The 19,187-nt window shown below is 47.3% G+C and overlaps 3 protein-coding genes across 3 annotated transcripts in view; 1 reads left to right on the top strand and 2 right to left on the bottom strand.

Annotated features, from left to right (window-relative positions):
- Positions 1-643: 643 nt before the first annotated feature.
- On the bottom strand, positions 644-7,760 carry ETH_00010615 (manganese resistance 1 protein, putative; the record flags this gene model as incomplete). The annotated part of the gene is made up of 13 exons (XM_013376996.1): positions 644-695; positions 1,212-1,293; positions 1,717-1,837; positions 2,254-2,345; positions 2,790-2,876; positions 3,309-3,392; positions 4,044-4,143; positions 4,643-4,749; positions 5,324-5,447; positions 5,700-5,776; positions 6,076-6,230; positions 6,954-7,152; positions 7,616-7,760. The coding sequence occupies 13 exons, from the start codon at positions 7,758-7,760 to the stop codon at positions 644-646; spliced, it is 1,425 nt and encodes a 474-aa protein (XP_013232450.1).
- Positions 7,761-9,185: 1,425 nt separating this feature from the next.
- ETH_00010620 (ribosomal protein L37a, putative) lies at positions 9,186-11,037 on the bottom strand (the record flags this gene model as incomplete). Its single annotated transcript, XM_013376997.1, has 3 exons — positions 9,186-9,338; positions 9,599-9,709; positions 11,017-11,037. The coding sequence occupies 3 exons, from the start codon at positions 11,035-11,037 to the stop codon at positions 9,186-9,188; spliced, it is 285 nt and encodes a 94-aa protein (XP_013232451.1).
- A 4,168-nt stretch (positions 11,038-15,205) lies between these two features.
- The window catches only part of ETH_00010625 (heat shock protein, putative), a gene marked incomplete at both ends in the record, with an annotated part of 5,573 nt that continues 1,591 nt past the window's right edge, over positions 15,206-19,187 (top strand). Inside the window, 7 exons of the mRNA XM_013376998.1 lie at positions 15,206-15,370; positions 15,702-15,845; positions 16,124-16,346; positions 16,569-16,827; positions 17,482-17,672; positions 17,859-18,010; positions 18,526-18,826. Of these exons, the coding sequence (XP_013232452.1) occupies positions 15,206-15,370; positions 15,702-15,845; positions 16,124-16,346; positions 16,569-16,827; positions 17,482-17,672; positions 17,859-18,010; positions 18,526-18,826 (1,435 nt within the window). The remainder of the gene's footprint in view (positions 15,371-15,701; positions 15,846-16,123; positions 16,347-16,568; positions 16,828-17,481; positions 17,673-17,858; positions 18,011-18,525; positions 18,827-19,187) is intronic.

Consider the following 19,187-nt stretch of genomic DNA (forward strand, 5'->3'; position numbering starts at 1 on the left):
TAAAGATGCACTGGAACCCAAAGCGCTGCAAATTTTGGAGAGATAATGCCTTCAAGAGCTGGGCGTGCGAGCCTCCGACACTTCTTAGCTACCTAGGATCCTAGAGCCTTACCTCTGAGTTTTCCGACACAGTCTGTGGTACCTGGAAAGCCTTTACATACTCTGCTGTGTGCGCCAATGGAGCTTATTTCAGTGGCTACTTCATTCGGTATGCATTCAGCCGTCGCATGGTAGGTAAGGCAAGCAATGCCGGGAGCCATTACACCTTCTGGCACTAGAAACGCAAGGTGAGTTTGGCGCTTCGTTCGCGATCCATTCCCTGTATCGTCTCTTTCTGTCATCCTGTCTGCCTCAGTCTCCTTGTTTCTTTCTGTTTCTACACTTGATTGAGCGTCTCTGTTGGCATCTATCCTCTTGTGCCGTTCCTTCTCTTTGTCTTTGATTGACAATCGACAAACAAAATAGCTGTGATTTTTCGGAAGCGGAAAAGTGATGAAACGATATGAGCCCTTCATCCCTTGGAAGACCTTTGGCTTTCATTTTGCAAACACAGAGCCTTAAGTAGATACGTAAAATGTATAAATATCAAAATTGCTTTTTGTCGCCATGCAAGCTATGCATGAGCAACAAGCGCGCATGCCAACTATGCGCTGCTTGCAGGAGACACTGCACTTTCTGGTCCGGGCTTGTCGAACCTGAAAAGAAGCAGCAGCAGAAACAGCTGCTTCTAAAGTTTCATTATTTCTAAAGCACGCACCATTGTACAGGAATGCACAGGTATCTTGCACATGGATAACAAATTTGGCAACGGTTACTTATTGACATGAATGGCTTATGAGTTACATATCTAGGTACCACATATAAACTGCGCCCAGCCACACGCGTACATATATACTTAGGACCGGGTGGAGCCGGATGAAAATGTCAATGAGCTGTCTTATTATCTAGGATTCAGTGTCCAACTATGTTCACAGATTCCAGATTAAAATGATGCTCTATGGAAAAACACTCTCTTAATCTTATCAACGTATCCTATGTCGTTCAGATTTTTCATGAGAAGTACGCAAATGGAGGCCTTCTCTTTCAACGAGCACTACACTGCTCCGTAGTTTGAAAGCGCACTTAACAACCATGCAAGCAGCACTGAGTTATAGCTCCGAATAATCAGAACAAATGTACGTATCTGTTAATATTTTTGCTAGCCTTCTCACCAGAAAACAACAGAAATAATCAAATATGCAGCCATGAGCATGACGCCCTCCAGCCAGTTGCTTTCTCCGTCTTGAACAACAGCTGCACGGTAGCACCAAATATCTTGCGCTCTTGGCTATTCCTGTCTGGAGTTCAGTCAGCGTATCTAGTCGTGTTTAACTTCAGTGCAAGTGCGAGGGTGCGTCAAGTGCTAATAGGATACAAACTCTTATGTACTATCTCTGTACTGTACTCGGATACATTTACAGAGACACGCCTATGATGTGCTGCGGTGTGCTCGCAGATGTGCTTAAGTTGCGCTACTTTGCCGAAATTCGTTTTACCACAAATACGCTTAAATATTCACATACGTTTCGGCAGTATACAACTTCCTCTGCTTGCTGCAGATCCAAGCGCTAAATTATGTATGGTGCAAGGCAATATACTGGTATATTTCTGCGTATAACGCCAAATATATAATCAGTCTTCTTATGCGCCAGCTTTACACTGTCATTGCAGGCCTACCCATAGCAACCAAAACTGATAAGAGCATCACGACGGCGCTTAGCGGCTGCACTGCCATGGTTAGCGGCTGTCCCATTACCCACGCCACCAAAACGGTGAAGGGAAAGACAAACAGAGCTATCTGAGCAAACACGACAAACAAGGAAATCAGCCAGGCATAACAAAATGAGGTAGCACTATGTGCATGCGCACGCGTCTCGTAGGTATACAAATGTAGTATAATGCCAGTGCTGGCTGTACTAATGCAATCAGCAGGTCCAGCACCACCAGCAGTAAAAGCGGCAGTGACGGATGCAACAAGATGCATAACAGCAAGAGCAGCAACAGGATCAACAGCAGCAGCAAGAACGAGACGTATATGCATATTCAAAATCGTTTACAGATAGATTAACCTGCGAATAATGGATTACAGAAGTACCACGAAAAATTCTAGCCCACATGGCTTTCAAAACACCGGCGATGAATGAGACAAGAAGGAGCGTAAAATGAAAATACAAAACTCAGCTAATGAATAAATGACTGAAGGGAAAACACCACCTGTGCAGAAGATCCAACAGCAACTCCCATAGCTAAGTCGACCTTGTTTTTCATTGCGACGGTCACTGCTGTCAGATGTTCTGCCGCATTACCTGGGCAAGTAAAAGTAATAGGTCAAAAGCGGAGTTGAAAGGGAGAGCAAACGTGAGAGTATACATGAGTAAAAGCTGAAAAGTGATCCGCCAGATAAGGGCATTATGGTTACAAAGAGAGGGACAAGGGCAGCTTGTAGGCAACGGGAGAGAGGCACAAACGCATAAAAAGAGCAAGCACTGTCCATACGAAGGAAAAGAGAGAGGCTCTCAGACTGGCCAGACTGTACTACACTGGTGACACTGTCAACCAGTAGACGTAATGTCTACATGCAGAAATCAAGGGAGAACATGCTTCTCTGTTTTTCAGCAGCCACCATGGTGCAGCTGGAAAATTGCCAGCAACCTGATGCAACGTAGGCAGCCTAGCGTATCTACAAACCGAATTTATGTGGATCCCCTATATAATTATGGTAATATTTGCATCGTCGTGTACTGGCATACCAACAATGGGAAGAAGAATGACGCCTATGAAACTCTCCGACAAGCCGTAGTCCGCCACCACTTCTTCAATTGAAGAGACCAGGAGCTCTTGAGCCACAAAAAATATTTACGCTGACTGGTAAACAGATAAATAATGGATAAATAAATGCAGACGGAAAAGGTGGAAGAACGGCAAACACATGACTTAAGCTCACAATGAGCAACAAAAGCGTTCGTTCTGTCACCTCTAAAACCAATGCGCAGGCAAAAAGTGCGTCAACAAATTTACAAACAACGATACACAGAATAATTCTGGCAAAATCAAATAATTGATGACAGTGAAAACGGACAAAGGAAGCAAATATTGACCAAATACTGACGTAAATATTAGAACCGTACTATCAAAAGGGAAGATATCTGTGATGTTCCAGAAAAATTGCAAGGAACTCTATCGGGTCAATTAAAATTAAACTAGAAACAAATCAAGTAAAAAAGGGGGGAACGTCTCGCAAACTGAAATATTCAAGGCAACAAGCTTACCTGAATGAAGTGCCACTAGGGAAGTCACGAGAAAGAGCATTAGTGTCGCTGCTTCCCACGACATCATTGGCCACTGTTCTGCATCTGCAAACCAAAGAAAGAACAGAACTTGCATCTGCAAACCAAAGAAAGAACAGAACTTGCAGAGTTGCTCATCTTTTCCTTGCTCTATCTTTATGTCTGTGGCTGTCACCGTCCTTCCATCTACCTCCCTAAGTTTCTGTACATCTGCCTTTGTCTCTCTGTGTATCGATTTCCAGCTTGCTCTGTATGCCTATCCTCGGTCCTCCACTCAAATTTTTACTCTTCGGCGTGCATACCATTGATATGTTGCATATCGTTGTGCACGAACTGTGTAAATGTGCCAAACTCATTCATTCATTCATTCATGCATTCGCTATTCATTTCCTGGAAAGCTGCATTGCAAATACGTATGTATGTAATCGCGTATATCTGTCCCACTCATGGATAGTAAACATAATATAAGAAGAGCGTATCAAGGCTCTTGACACACAGAGAATACGTTTTATACAACGCATACTTCCGAATTCGTTGCTGGTATACGACCAAAGTAGCATTGGAGCATTTTGCGCGTACACGGGGTACACTTAAGTTAGAGGATTACTCGTAAACCCAACAAGAGAGCCATACACAATATACTGAGTACAAGATTCATGCGATGTAGGTATGTTTTAGTGTCAGTCAGACGCGGATAAAATGTTAACCCATGCTTACCTTCATCATCATCTTTGAAGAGACCTATATGCGTATACAACTGGAAGAAAAGAAATAAACAATACGTCACTCCAATAAGCAACGCAGTGATGCGGCTTATCTGCAAAAACAAAGACAAAAAGTGCCATTTGAGGTACATGAATGAGTGAGTTGACCCAAGTTTTCAGCTTTACCCAATTTTTTTGCAAAGGCGAATTATAAATATACTAAGCGTACTTTTACACGCGACAACTAATTTGTCATCTATTCACAAGAATACAACTTGCGTTGGAGACACCAACAGAAGGCATTTGCAAAACACCACAGAACAAAACCGCGTGTTAAGCGGCAATAGCACCAACAGTAGCATCCAACGCTACGGCCACAGCAAAAGGAACCACGAGTAGACAAGATCACATGAGGAAACATGCTAAGAATAGCAGTTTGAGGCAAAAGGAAAAGAAGAGCTGCGCAGACTGAGAGGTAAATGTACTGGCGAGTGCAGAAAGACGCAAGCAAAAGTAACAAGATGAGACGGACATCCATGTGCCTGTAAAGGCTGAAAAAGAGAAACAAAGGCCGTGGCAGAGACGTTCCTGTGTACAAATCTGTCCGCTCACCATTAATATGTTGTAAGTTCCGTGTTGGCCATTGTCAACAGCAGCCACTGTGGGGATGACTATTCCCATGCACGACAGGAGGAGCAGGGTGACGCTGCAAGTAGCACCTGAGATCCAAAATGCCAAAAGGGCACAGAGGAATCCAAGCATATTCAGATGAAATTACTAAGAAGAGGGGACAAATCAATTCGCGGTTTTCCGCTAAGGGATAAGGTACACCCGACATGCTCAGAAGGAAGATATTCTGTTTGCTTCCAAGCCAGTGCTTTTGTGTGTCTGCGTCTGTGCAGTTGTAGCTTTTGTGCCTATATCCTAATCACCACCCTTTTTTATCTTTGTCAAATCTGTCATTCCTGTCTATCTCTGTTCCGTTTCCTCCCGTTTCCTTTGCCGGCTTTGCAGTCTCTTTTACCGTCTGTCTGCTTCCCCATCCCGCCTGCACTTCCCCTAATCCTAGCCAAACGCCACACTCTTATCTCCAGAATCTGGCCTCTAATCCTTAATTTTAGTGTCGAAAATCTAAACTTTGAATGCAAAATTGTGAGTCGCTTCTATTCAGTATGAGACTGTGAGCACCATATCTTGAGTTCTAAGCGGTGGATCCAGAGCACTGCAACCTTCAGCCCTAATTCTGTACGCCTGTATGCTGAGTCCGAAGCCCTCACTAATTGAACCAGGTACCTTTTTCGTTGAACTTCTGCAAGTAATGGTGAAGACCCCCAGCAAAGAAAGACATGCCAAGGACGAGCAAGAGATTGGAGAGAATGGAGCCCAAGAGTGTCCCTTTCACGACTTCTAGCAGACCCTAATCAAAAGTAACAATTTAAAGACACCAGATATAGAAAATGGTACTACTGGACCAGACCCAAGATGGTCTTATTCGAGCCCCTAAAATAGTACCATCAACCGTACTTGTACACTGATATATGAGAGGGTCTTTCCTTTAGCTCATATTCAAAATTGTTTCTAGTTCTATCATTATCAGAGAAGCCGAAAAGTAGAATCTAGAGGCGTGCGGTTAAAATCTTGTGAACTCCAAGCCAGGCTATCGACTTACTATGCGGAGAGCCTGCACCGACATGATCATTTCTACAGCGTTACCAAACGTAGCATTCAATAACCCCCCAGTAATTTCTGCAAGAGACAAAGACACAAAACAAATGCCAGAAAGCCTGTCGTGTCATCCTGTTTCTCATAAGCGTGCATCCTACATCGTCCGCCTCCCCCTTCTTGGTATTTTCAGCGTCATGCTGCATCTAAAGCTCGGTGAACGATGAGTTCGGATAAAAAAACAGCAGAACTACATGTACGCATATCTAATTCCTATATAAACTGCTCCTTGCTAGATGCGCAACAGTCCCACGAGTGTTTGTTCGTGTTTATCCTTTCACGCTTCCCCTAAGCTTGCCACCAGAACTAGGGTGTACGCTCACCTCCCGTATGCAGCGACAGCTCTTCCGTAAAAGCCCCTAAGAGGGCAGAAAGAGGAATGAGAGCCGCAAAGTTGAAGGAAAAGACGCAGAGCGTGGGCAGGCCTCCCAGACGGCTCCACAGACCCAACGGCGCGAACAGCAGCAGCAACTGAGTCCTGCAAACACTTAGTTGCAGTTGATTTGCTAACTCGGCTTAATTCTGTTTAATTGATTTCTTTAATCGAATTTAAGTAGCTCGTTTCGGCTAATGCAAGAGCCTGAATTGCCTTAGAAAGGCGGAAGTGAGGCGCGAGCAGCAACACCGACAGGGAATAAAACGAAACTAATCAAGCAGAAAACAATAGAAGAGTTACGAAAAAAAATAAAGAAAGTATGGCAGGCGTTGAAGTATGTTGGGATAAAATAAGAGAAGCAGAGAGAAAGACAGTACCGGGAGCAAGAAGAAAAGAGTAGAAGACAAGGAAAAGGAGAGAAGGAAAGTATACAAAACATTGTTGAAATGCGTGGGGGGAAACAGAGACGGAAAAGAGAAAAACAGTTACAAGAAAACGTGCAGGGCCACCTGATGCAAAATGCAAAGATACATAGAGCAAGCAGGCAGCTCTGATCAAGATTAACAACATCAGGAAATAAAGAAGTCGAAAAAAACAGAAAAGGCAGATATGAAGTGCAGAAAAGTCTTCAATTTGATGTATACGGACTCGAGGATGGCAAAGAGAGGACAAGCTTCAGATCAGCAGCATCAGATATTGCAGAAGTCGCAAAACGGCAAAAAAGACAAACATGGAATGGCGAAGAAGCTCTTGCTAGACGCGTGAAGCTCGAAATAGAATACATGAATTGTGGTGTTTGAGTAAAATTCAAATTGCAGGACTCACTTGGTGAGGCAAATTTCCTTCAATCTCGCAACATCTTCTTTGAGAGAAAAGTCCATCCGGGCATCTGCAGCGCCACCTTCTGTTTCTTCTTCTATCGGCTCCGCCCCCAAATCTCGGAGTCGCGAGTTGCTGCTTCCGTCGGCCAGAAGTCCCAGGTGCAGCTGCCGGTTTGGAGCTGCCACGCTTCCAAGAATGCCTCCTAATTGCAAAAAAGAGCTCAACTGAGTATTTCCCTAACTGCTGCCTTCTTGTGGAATTGCAAGAAGACGCAAAGGGGAAGAAAACTGTCTACTTGGAACAAGCAGTCAGGCATTCCGCGCGCAGCAAACTTGCTGTTGCTGTTCAACGGCAGCAACAACAGCAACAGGAAAAACAACGGGAAAAACAGCAGCAGCCACGCGACCCGCAGCAGCAGCAATGCAGCAGCAGCATCGATTCACACATAATGACAGCAGCAGCAGCGCGAACGTCAGCAGCAGGACATGCAAGAAGATTCAGCGAGAAGTCCTGAGCGAGTGTCGCAGCAGCAACAGAACTCGTGCAAAGCAGCAGCAAATACGAAGGAATTGCCGATACAAAAGGCTCCTTTTGCTCTTAATAAGTCTTTTAATTGATGTATTTTAATTGTTAACGCTGCAAAATGCAGAAAGAATGGAACTTGCCTCCGGAATCTTGCAAATCTCCACCAGATGCAATTACTGAACCATCGGGATGCTGCGCCAGCGCTGCTGTGGCTCTTCGCTTGTTCATCGGCTGCGACAAAGTGCGGCGAACGTAAGAAGTGGCGCGGACTCTGTTCATCACCATTTTGTCAGGAAACTTGGAAAGAGTGGATTCCGAAGAAGAAGAAGATGAATTCTCTCAGCTGCGGGAGCCGTTTGCGCCGAACCAGCGCGACTTGTGGCTCCTCGCCGGGCTCTAGGCCCAATAAATCTCCAATTTTGTGAAATGGAACTTTTAATTCGAGGCAGAGTGGAAATGTTGCGGAGAAAACGAAGCTGTTTCGGCGCCGGCGCCTCCGCAGTGTGCGGCTGCTGCTGCGCGGAGTTAACACCTGCTGGCTAGGAAAAAAGAAATGACAGTTAGAAAGCTAAAGACGAAAAAGAAAGAAATAAACCTTTTTAGAAGAGAAAACGAAAGTTTTTTCCGGGGTTCGAAGTAAAGAGCTGGTCCCGCTGTCGCGGACCTGAGCGGTCACTCCGAACGAAGAACACACAAAGCAGATTAACCATCTAAACAAGACTCAGGAAGCTTATCATTGGTTTGCAGACTCGAGCCGCTTCAGAAAACGGCAAAAAGTACTTCTTCAAACTCGAATTTGAGCGGAAACAACAAAGTTCGGCCTGCTCGCTGCATGCGCCCGGATCACTGGGACTCCGGCTGAAGCTGCACCTCTTCTCCGGAAACACGGACTGTTTTTCGATTATTTTGGCGTTTAAACTTGAAAAAAAGATCCCAAAAGTGCAAAAATTGTGAATTCTTTTCGTTAACAGCAGCACTGAGGCCCCCCAGCTGCTACACCACTGCCAGCTGTCGCTACGGAACAGAAACAGAACTTCTTTCTTTTTTTCCGCAATTTCCACTTTTGATTTCAACTTTAAAACATTTTTATTTGCAAAAATACACATTTCTGCTGTTCCCCAGGACACAAGGCCAAAGACCCGACAGCTGCAGCTGCTGCGTCTTCTAACTCTGAACAAAACCCCCCCGCACAATTAACACTTCCAGCACAGTCTTCCATCCTAAATTGAATTTTCAAATTATTTTGCAGAGTCTTCAACTCCGAAATAAAACTGTCCCCCAATCCCGCAGCAAGTCCCACACAAGACTCGCCCCGGGGCCTCCCAGTCTAAAAGCGGGATTTGCTTTATTTATTTCATCTCTTTACTTTTTGTGCGGCTTATTTGTATTGCTTTGCCTAAGTGCGCTGCCCAGGGCACTTCTCCTAATTAACTAAGAGACCCAAGAAGCAAATGCTGCTGCATGCATAAAGCAAATGCTTCTGCATGCATCTGCATGCATCTTCTGCTGCAGCCTTCTTCTACCTTCTGTGGCCTGTCTTTTTCTCGCGCGAGGAAGCAGAGAACACTTAAGGAGAAGTTCGTTTCAATCGTTTCCTGCCACCTCCACAAGGGCCCGAGGACCGGCCCTTCTCGGGTTGTCGTCTCGTGGTTGATTTGCATTTATGTTCGAAATTATTCAAACTAATCTTTTAATGTTCCACTCGTTCCACTACTTGGATTCACCCATCTGCTTCCGCAAACGCGCCACAGTTGAACGCACTGTCGCCGCCGCGGCTGTCTGCAGAGTCCAGGCCCCGCCGGTCATGGTCTTTGAACATCCTCTGCAATGCCAAATGCCGACAGCCTGGCGCTTCACACTCAACTGCAAAAAAATAACACAAAAAACAAAAAAAAAGACAAATTACAACAAATAAACGCAAACGTGGGTGCACGCACGGGCGCATTCCGCACACGTTCTGCGCACGCCAAGGTGTACGTACACCCGGAACGACAGCGAAACGCAGTGCGCATCATACTGCGTCGCAGTCCGCGCAAAGCTTTGCATAAAAGCGAAATTGACACTTATTTTGGAATTTTTTCTGTTCTTTTTGCCAAGGAAACTGCAACTGCTGCCAGCAATACCTTGCCGCAGAAGGGGCAGGTGTACTTGGCGTGCTGCTGGAGCTCCACCTTCTTCATCACCTTGCGCAGAGACGCGCCATAGCGCGTCCCGTACTTCCCGACGACTCCGACCTGAAAAGCCAAAATTTAAGTGAAAAGCACTTCAGAAAAAGGCCAAAGGGGCTCAAATAAAGCACCAACCACTCCCCAAGGGGGCCTTGAACCGTCAGACTCCCGCAGCAGCAGAAAAGACAGAGAAAAGACAGTTTCGGCGAGTGAAGTACAAGAAAAAGTCCTTTTCAAATGTCCAGCAGAGACCGAGAGACTTCGCTAAGGCCAAACGCCCTCGAGCCCTCCCTGCGCCTCCGCAGATCGTTTTTGCTCTCCGTTGGAACTGCCAAAAGTGAAGAGGCTTTTGTCCGCTCTTGGAAAGAGCCCAATCAAAATAAACCTCCAAACAGCAAAAGCCAAAACTCCCTATCTAAGTGAAGAAAAAGCTGCATGTAATGTGAAGAGCGATGCATGCAGATTCATGCATGCATGTTGATGCATGCAGATTGATGCATGCAGATTGATGCATGCAGATTGATGCACCAGGCACAGCAGCAGCAAGATTCACAATCTCATTATTATCTTCTCCCCAAAACGCAAAACAAGTTGCAAGATGAGATACATATAAATGCGGCATTCGATGTGCACGCGAGACGGAGTGTACATACACTGCAACTCAGCTGTCAGGCAAAAACAGAGAAAACTCGAAATAAAAAAATCCCCGAATTCTCTCAAAGTCTCCGCCAGTTCTAGTTGTTTTTGCTCCCCGTTGGAACTGCCAAAAGTGGCGAAGCTTTTGCCTGCTCTTGGAGAGAGCGAATGCAAAAAAGGAAATGAAAAAGGAATTCCTTAAATCAGAAAGTTCATGAATGAAATCAGAATAAGAACGCATGCAGCAGCATGCAACAGATAGAGTCAAAGAAGCCCCAACTGCATTCCTTTAAATCCTCAAAACCCCAAATTGCGCGCAACAGACTTCCAGGCTTTATTCAAATTCAGATGCAAAGTTGAATTGCATTGCCCCACAGCACAGCGGGATGCAGAAAAGACAGAACTCCCAGCTCTGCAGACACAAATGCGAAATGAACTTCTACCTAAACAAAAAAAATAAAACTAATTCAAAAATTAAATGAAAAAAACGCTCCAACTTCGTGTAGTTTTGTGTGCATGAAAGAGCTTCTTGCACAACACAGTGCAATGCATACACGCCAGTGCCCGCCGCCCCGAAACGGTTCGTGAAGAGGCGAATGGACAGGAAATAATCATTATTTTTATTTAAATAAACAAAAATAAAGAGAAAAAGGCGTTTTCTCCTCGCGGTTTCCATTCCAAGCTCCTGAAGCTGCGGTGAGGGGAGCCGTGGAAGAAAAAGAGGCTCTCAGCCGCACCTTCTTCGTCCTCTTCGCCATTTTCTTTATCTCCCCGCGGAAACGAAAAGGCAAAGATCTTTAATTCCTCGCCAAAAGAGATCTGGCAACGAAATTTTGCACAAGTTCCCAACGCACAGCGCCTGCCACTGTCACTCTTCTTATCGGTGGCGGCCGCTGAGAAGAACAAATTGGGGCTTTGGGGCTTTTTTCTCGAATTTTAAAGTTCTTTTCCCCAGCGTTGAGTCCAATTCTCTTTTTAAATTAAACACTGCACAAGTTTATTCGTTTAAAAATGTTTGAAGCTCTAAAGAAGCGACATGGTTGGCGCCGCAGCGAGTTACCCAGCTGGTGTGCATGTGTGGACAATTCTACTGCACCCATTTATCAAAAATGCACTTCATGCATTCAGCATTCAAGATTTTAGTATTATTTTATAATGAATTTTAATCAATTTCGATTCCACCCTCACAAAGTTCCCTTAATGGTGACTTGTAATCACTCAAGAACAACGTTCTAGGCGCATGCATCGATTCAGAAAAAATAAAATAGGAAGTTTCGCGAAATTCGCTTCTAGCATTTATCTAAACTTTATTGGCGTGTAGTGGAGTGCTAGACACGGCAATTTAGAGCGAAATTTGCCCTTGTAACCTCTAAAATAATAGTCTGAATTTTTTGATGTATAAATCAGCTTTACTGGATTAAAAACTAGGTATTCTCGCTGCAGATTAGCCCCAAAGATTTGCTTCAGTGCCTCTTTTCGTGGCTGGAAACTCGGTGTGAGGTATGCGGCCCGAGCAGTGTTACATGAGCTTTTTCAAGAACTCGTGACTCTGTTGCATTCTGCTTCTTGTTTTCATTTACACATATGTTGTGCGTTTTGTTTCCATTTAAGCAGCAGCAGTTCTGCACGACATTCGAAATATATCTACGGAAGATAATTGAAACCGAGATTAATAAAGAAAAGAGTGGGGGTTCCTGTACTGGAAGTGTTAAGTGACCCGAGACCTGGAAATACTTGTTCAAATATACCACAAAGGGCCACGGAAAAGCTTTCTTTTTCCCTCGAGACAATCAGAATACCAAATTAAAGTTTCATAACAGCTTTTTAATATGTTTTGAATTATCTTTATTCTGCTCTAGATGCCTAGACAAAAGCCAACTGTTCTCTTCCAGCCACTTCTTCCAAGGAAACTTGAAGTCTTCAAACTTGAAAAACTTGTTACAGAGATATTCCTCATCTCTTCCTTATATTTCTTTGTGCCACATCTCACTGCAGGCAGCAGCAAAATGCTCCACTTTATTTCCTCTGCAAGGAAAGCAACTGCAGCAGCTGCTTTCCTTGCAGAATTGGGAAACCGCTGCAGTGAGTGCAAGCTTGAGAGAGCGTTGGCATGTAATAAAATACTTTTCTTTGAAAAATTAAATTGAGTTTATTTTTGATATATTTAGGATAAAGGCATATATAGAGATTCAGCGAAAAGCAGCACTTGATGCTACTTCTGATTCAATATGATACAGGCTACTGTTCCATCAAACGAAAACGGACGCTGCATCAATTGGAGTTTTTAATTCAAGCTTTTTTCTCAAGAACAATAACTGAGATCCGCGTTTTCCGTGGAATGACTTTTGCAACTGTTTGTTCATTTTGAATGGTCCATTGTCCTCAGAAAAAGCGAAAAACGGAAAAAATTGTTTGCAAAAAGTGACTTGGAGGCTCTATTAAACTCCTTAACTTTACTTTTAATGTCTTAGCTTCCACAAAAGAGTCTTTGTTCAAATTATTTCCAGTTGTGTTTGTTCAGCTTTCCAGGCCTGCAGCCACTTCTCCAGATATTGCTAACAGCCCGTGGGCACTATATATATATAATATTCTCTTTAAAGCAAATTGGTGTTATTTTCAAAGTTGTTATCATTATTAAATGCAAATTTAGTTTTTTAAAACATCTCGGTGCTGCTGGTGAAGCTGCTGTTGTTAAAAGGCGTTGACCAAATTCTTCAAAAAGTGTTCTGGGCGAAAGGCCCGAGTGCTTTCACTCATTACTTATTAAATATAAACAATTATTTATTAAACTATAATATTTATTTTTCAAAATTGCAAATATTTGGGAGCAGCTCCTTCTCTCTTGCAAAAAGAAAGCAATCGGGGAGATTTCTATGTGCGTGTTGCTGTTGCTGCATTTCTCCCAGCTGCGGCCACTGAAGAAAGCTGCTGCTGCTGCAGCAACAGTTTCTTTTCCTGCTGCTTATTCCATTTAATAATTATATTCAACTCTTTCTACCTCTTAAGTTTATATTCAAAAGCATTCAATATGTACTTACACAGGAACAGCAGCAGCAACAAGGACAGCAGCAGCAAATCACCACTACGGCAGCAGCAGGTGCAACAGAAGCAGGAAAGGCAGCAGCAGCAGACGCAGCTGCAACAAAAGCAAAGAGCAGCAGACGCAGCAGCAGCAAACGCAAAGAGCAGCAGACGCAGCAGCAGCTGAGAGGCCCTGCGGCCAAAACTGCTGCCGCCGCAATTTTGCTGCTTCTTTAAATTAGAAATTGCTGCCGCCAAAAGATACTTCAACTCTTTACATTCACAGATCTAGAAAGAGCAAATTAAGTTCCTTTCTTCTCACATTTACAGATCTGAAAAAGCAAATTAAGTTCTCTTCTGAGGCCTTGTGAAGGCCCGCTGGTGTCGAGACACCTGAACACTAAGTGGAAACTCAAAACAAATAATTTTAAATTCATTTAAAAAGAAACTTTTGCACTCTCTGCTGCTCTGCTGCTGCACCTTTGCTTCTTGGGAATGACCAGTGGCCCACTCCAGTGGTCTTCTCGAATTTCTTTAATGGCAAAAGGGCGTTTTATAAAAATCTCTCAGCACCAATTTTGGACTTCCTGAATTTTCGAAATTCTACAGATTCTTTCTTTAAAAAAAACGAACAGGGAAGCCCCAAGCCCCCAACGTCTTCCTAAGGCCTTTTAAAAAGCTAAGATAGATTTATATATGGATATACAAACATTTATACATATATGTATATTTGTATATATAAATATATACATAAATATATATATATATATAAATACATAATACATTTATAACTTATACACATACGCTATATATATATAAATGAAGATGTATGTAGAAGCTAAAAGATATATTTAATAATCCAAATGAAGTCCGTTCTGTTTTCCGGAGTTTTCTCAACACAGTAACTTCTAAGAAAAAGATGAACAGTTGGGAAAAGATGAAAAGTACTTTGTGATCTCGGGAGTTTTTAAAACTACAATTAGGAAAAGTGCTTCTCCCGGCTGTCTAACTTGAATAAAACTTTATAATATTTTGCTGATTGTTTGGTATTTAAGTGGAGAAAAAGAGTTAAAAGACTTGCTGGAAGATTCAAACTTGCACAGACGCGCAGCAACTTGAGGAGCCCCACACTGGCGAGAAAACAGTGCAAAACGGCCTTCGAAAGAAGCTAGAAAAGAATTATATTATGAAATAAAACAATTTAATTGTGAGACAATTAAATGAATGCAAATTCAGCCCCCGCAGACCGGCTAAACCCGCGCTGTACATACAGACTGCAACGCTAAGTGGCGGCGGGGCGCATGTCTACGGGGAATCCGACGGCTGTGACGTATCTCTGGACAAACTGTTTAATTTTTACGAAATAAAAGGTATTTTTGGAGTAAAAAAGCAAAAAAGTAGAGCGAATTGGGGCGAACGGAGGGCCGGGCGAGGGCGGGTGTGGGGGAGGGTAGAGAGTGAGCGGAGTGCGGCTGCAGCGGGCTTTGTCTGGAGTTGAACTGCGGCTTCTGCTGCATTTGGCAAAAAAATGGAAAAGGGAAATTGCAAAGAAAGAACTGCATGCGCGGAAAGAGTCGTTTCTGTGTGAAGTGTGCAGCGGCAGCACCAACAGCAGCAGCAGCGGCAGCAAGCCCCCACGGAGGCGCAGCAGCACCCCATTGGCTGCGGGAGGTGTGAGCGGATCCGTTGCTACCGAATTCAAGGGTTTAGGGTTTAGGGTTTAGGGTTTAGGGTTTAGAGCTCGCGTTTGAATCTGAGGGCGGCTCGGCGGCCTCCCGTGTGCGAACCGACACGCTGTCTGTACACCTCGGCATTTCGGGGCTCCCGCTCGCTTTTCGCGCGGATTTCCGGGTCAAATCTTTTAATTTTTTCATTTCTTTGCATCAAATTTGCGCAGCTTCCACCATGGCAGTCCTGGGCATCGATATTGGCACTCAAAACTCCGTGCTCGCCACCATTCACCGCGGAGTTGTCTCAGTCGTCCGCACGGAGCTCGCGGACCGCCTCACTCCTTCTTTAGTTCTTTTCTCCCAAGGCCACAGACTTATGGGCGACCATGCCGCCCCCTTGGTGGGTCTTTGCTGCTGCCAGACACGCGCTGCAGCTGCCGTTGCTGCTGCTGCTGCTGCTGCACGTCCCGTTGCTGCTGCGGCAGGGCCGGCCGCGCGCTGCAGCAGCCGCAGCAGCAGTTGCCGGTGGGGCGAGTGCTTGGCCTGCAGCGTTCGCAGCAGTGCGCTGGCTAGCAGCAGCGGCAGCGGCTCTTGCTGCTGCTGCAGTGCGAGCTGCGCGTGTCTGCTGCTGCTGCGCTGGTTGTGCCCTGCGGGGCCCAAAGTGTTGGAGGTTGCTTGCTGCTGCTGGGGGCTCACGGGCGAGCCCCCTGCTGCTGCTGCTGCTGCTGCAGGTGCGCAGCCAAGCAAAAGCCTGCTGCCGCTCCTTCAAAAACCTGCTGGGCGAAGTCTTCAGCGAGTCTTCGCGAGTGCCGCGGGAGCAGAAGTTCCAGCTGGCGGAGGTCGCGGAAGCTCCGGGAGGCGTCGCCGGATTCAAGGTCCCAACCTGCTGCTGCTGCTGCTGCTGCGCTGCCGCTGCCGCTGCCGCTGCTGCTGCGCTGCCGCTGCCGCTGCCGCTGCTGCTGCGCTGCCGCTGCCGCTGCCGCTGCTGCTGCGCTGCCGCTGCCGCTGCCGCTGCGCTGCCGCTGCCGCTGCCGCTGCCGCCGCCGCTGCGCTGCCGCTGCCGCTGCCGCTGCCGCCGCCGCTGCGCCGCCGCTGCCGCCGCTGCAGCCGCCCGGCGCCGCCGCTGCCGCCGCCGCTGCTGCTGCTGCTGCAGGTGCGGACGGGCGCCGGCGAGGAAGTGCTGCCGGCGAGCCGCGTGTGCGGGGCCTTCCTCACGAAGCTGCAGCAACTCGCGGAGGCCGCCACGGGAAGAACTGCGAAGGAAGTGGTGCTGTCTTGTCCCTGCTGGTTCCGCGAGCGGAACCGGCAGGCGCTGCTGGACGCGGCGCGGGTGGCGGGCCTGAGTTGCCTGCGCGTCGTCAGCGACTTGACCGCGAGTAGCCCGAGCCCCAAACCCCAAACCCTAAACCCTGAACCCTGAACCCTAAACCCTGGCCGTGGCCGCGGGGGCGGAGCTGGCTTCCAGCTGCTGCTGCTGCGGGCGGGGCCGCGGGGGCGGAGCTGGCTTCCAGCTGCTGCTGCTGCGGGCGGGGCCGCGGGGGCGGAGCTGGCTTCCAGCTGCTGCTGCTGCTGCTGCTGCTGCTGCTGCTGCGGTGCAGCGGCGCTGGACTACGGGCTCTACCGGCGGCAGCACTTCACGGAGAAGCCGACGGTGGTGGCGTTCGTCTCCGTGGGCCACTCTGCTGCTGCTGCTTCCGTTGCTGCCTTCACTGCAGCAGGAGGCGAAGTGCTCGCGGAAGTCTCGAACCCAGACTTGGGGGGCCGCGACTTGGACTTGTTAATAGCGCAGCACTTCGCCAAGATCTTCGAGAAGCAGCACGGGCTCAACCCCCTCGAGAACCTCAAGGCGAGGCTCAAGTCCGTGCAGTTCCCCTCAACTGGCGGCTTTCTTCTTCTCTTTCTCGAAAGCTGCCGGGGCCAGCGCTCGGGGCCTCGCTGCTTCGCCGGACGCGGAAAATTCCCTTCAAAACGACCCCGCTTCAGCCGCTTGTGCTGCGCTTTTGCTCGTTTCTGTCCTGCTGCTGCTGCTGCTCCTGCTGCTCCTGCTCCTGCTGCTCCTGCTGCTGTGGTTTTGCGCTTTCTGGGGCCTTTGAAGCAGCAGCTGGCTTTTGACTTGTTTTCTTTTTTCTTCTGAGTCGCTGCTGCATGCAGCTGGCCTCGCGGCCTTCCCCGCCTTCCTTAATTTGCTGCTGTTGCGGAAAAGTTGCATTTTTGGGTCTTTTTTGCTGCTTTGTTTCCCAAACTGCTCGAAATAGAATAAACGACTCCACTCACCTGCATGTTTGTTCATTTTCCTGCATTTTCGTGCTCAGTTTCTCTTATTTCCCATTTCCTTTTTCTGTCTTCAATTCAAGTCGGCGGCGAGAGCGCCACGCGTCATTTGCGGCTTCGTGAACTGTCAACTGCACCCTGCACCTACTGCCAATAAAATTAACTTGTGCACTTATTATTATTATTAATATTGTTGTTGTTAATGTTATTAATATTATTAATATTGTTGTCATTGTGCAGGCTGGAGGACCAGGCGGAGCGGACGAAGAAGATCCTGTCTGCGAACAGCGAAACGACCTTTGCAATTGAATGCCTCATGGAAGACAGAGACCTTTCGGGATTAATAACTCGCGAATTGTTTGAAGAGCTTTGCGCGAACACATTTAAGCCTTCGCTGCTGAAGCTACTGCAGCAGGCGCTGAACATCAGCGGTGAGTTGCTGCGGCCCGCAGCAGCCACCCGCCCGCGATCTTGCACTTTTTTCCGATTTCGGGGCATTTTCGCGCGCTTTCTTCGCTTTTTTCCAAATATATTTGCTAAATAGTTCTTAATCTTCAAAAATCATCCAGGATTCCCGCGGGATCGGCTCCGCTTTCCCCGTTTCGGCTCCTGTTCAGGTTTGCAAGCTGCCGACATCGCCTTCGTTGAGGCCGTCGGGGGCTGCACCAGAATCCCTTGGATTCAAAAGTGCATCAGTGAGGCTTTTGGAAAAGAAATTTCGCGGACTCTTTCGGGCGACGAGTGCGTGGCCAGGGGCTGCGCCCTCCAGGTACTTTGCTGCTGCTGCTGCTGCTGCAGCTGCAGCTTTCCGTTTGCTGCTGCTGCTGCTAATTTCCTGCTGCTGCTGCAGCTTTCCTTTTGCTGCTGCTGCCGCTGCGTCCCGCTTGCTCCCGCCGCTGCTTTGGTCCTGCTGCTGCTGCCCCCCGTATATCCCAACTGCTTCTGCTGCTGCTTGAGCCTTCCGTTCGCTTCTGCTGCTGCTGCTGCTCTCTCTCGCTTTCTGCTGCGACTTGCTGCTGCTTGCTACTGCTGCGGTGCTGCTCAGTGCCTTCGGTGTCCGGGGCAAGGCCCTAGTGCATGCCTTATATTGCTTTTTTCTGCTGAGTCATTTTAGCCTTCTTTTTATTTTATTTTGACTCAACTACTTGCAGCACATAAGGGTGCGAGTTCCTCTTTTGTTTAAATGGGCTAAGCGGGGTTGTGTTGGTGGCTCAAAAGCTGCTGCTGCGCTGCTGCAGCCTGCTGCTGCTTGCTGCCGCTGGCCTGCTGCTGCTGCTGCTGCAGGCAGCAATGGCGTCGCTGCACTTCAAAGTCAAGGAGTTTGACTTTGGAGAAAAGCTGTGGCACCCAGTGGCCCTCAGATGGACTGGAGAGGGCCCCGTGCAGTGCAGCACGCAGCAGATGGAGGGGGGCCCCCCGGGGGACCCCCAGGAGGGGGCCCCCCCTGCTGGCTGCCGCGAAATAGAACTTCCTTTGGGGACTCCCACGAACACTTTGCGCAAAATAACATTTATCCGAAGTGCTTCCTTCGAGGTGCATGCAGCTTACAAAGATTTGGACCCAAACAGCGTTTCTGCAGACCTAGGTGAGGCCGAGGGTTTAGGGTTTAGGGTTTAGGGTTTAGGGTTTGGAGGCAGAGGAAGCGCAGGCGCGGGTGTCCCGGCGCAGCCCCACGCAACAGTTCCAGCTGGACCTTGAGGCTTAACTAGAGACTTCAGATTTAGAATTTATTTCAAAATGCAAAAGAAGTCAAAACTTTCGTGGTGCTGCTGCTGCTGCTGCTGCTGCTGCTGCAGGTGGCTGCCGTGTGGAGCTGCCTGAGGGCTGCGGGCAGCGGGAAGTGCACGTGTTTTGTTCCGTGAATTACAACGGCTTGGTGCGTTTCCCGCGCGCATGCATAAAGAATGTGGAAGCAGAAGATGCAGCAGCAGCAGCAGCAGCAGCAG

The sequence above is a fragment of the Eimeria tenella genome, genomic scaffold, assembly GCF_000499545.2.
Source record: "Eimeria tenella Houghton genomic scaffold, Eth_scaff43, whole genome shotgun sequence".
NCBI lineage: Eukaryota > Apicomplexa > Conoidasida > Eucoccidiorida > Eimeriidae > Eimeria > Eimeria tenella.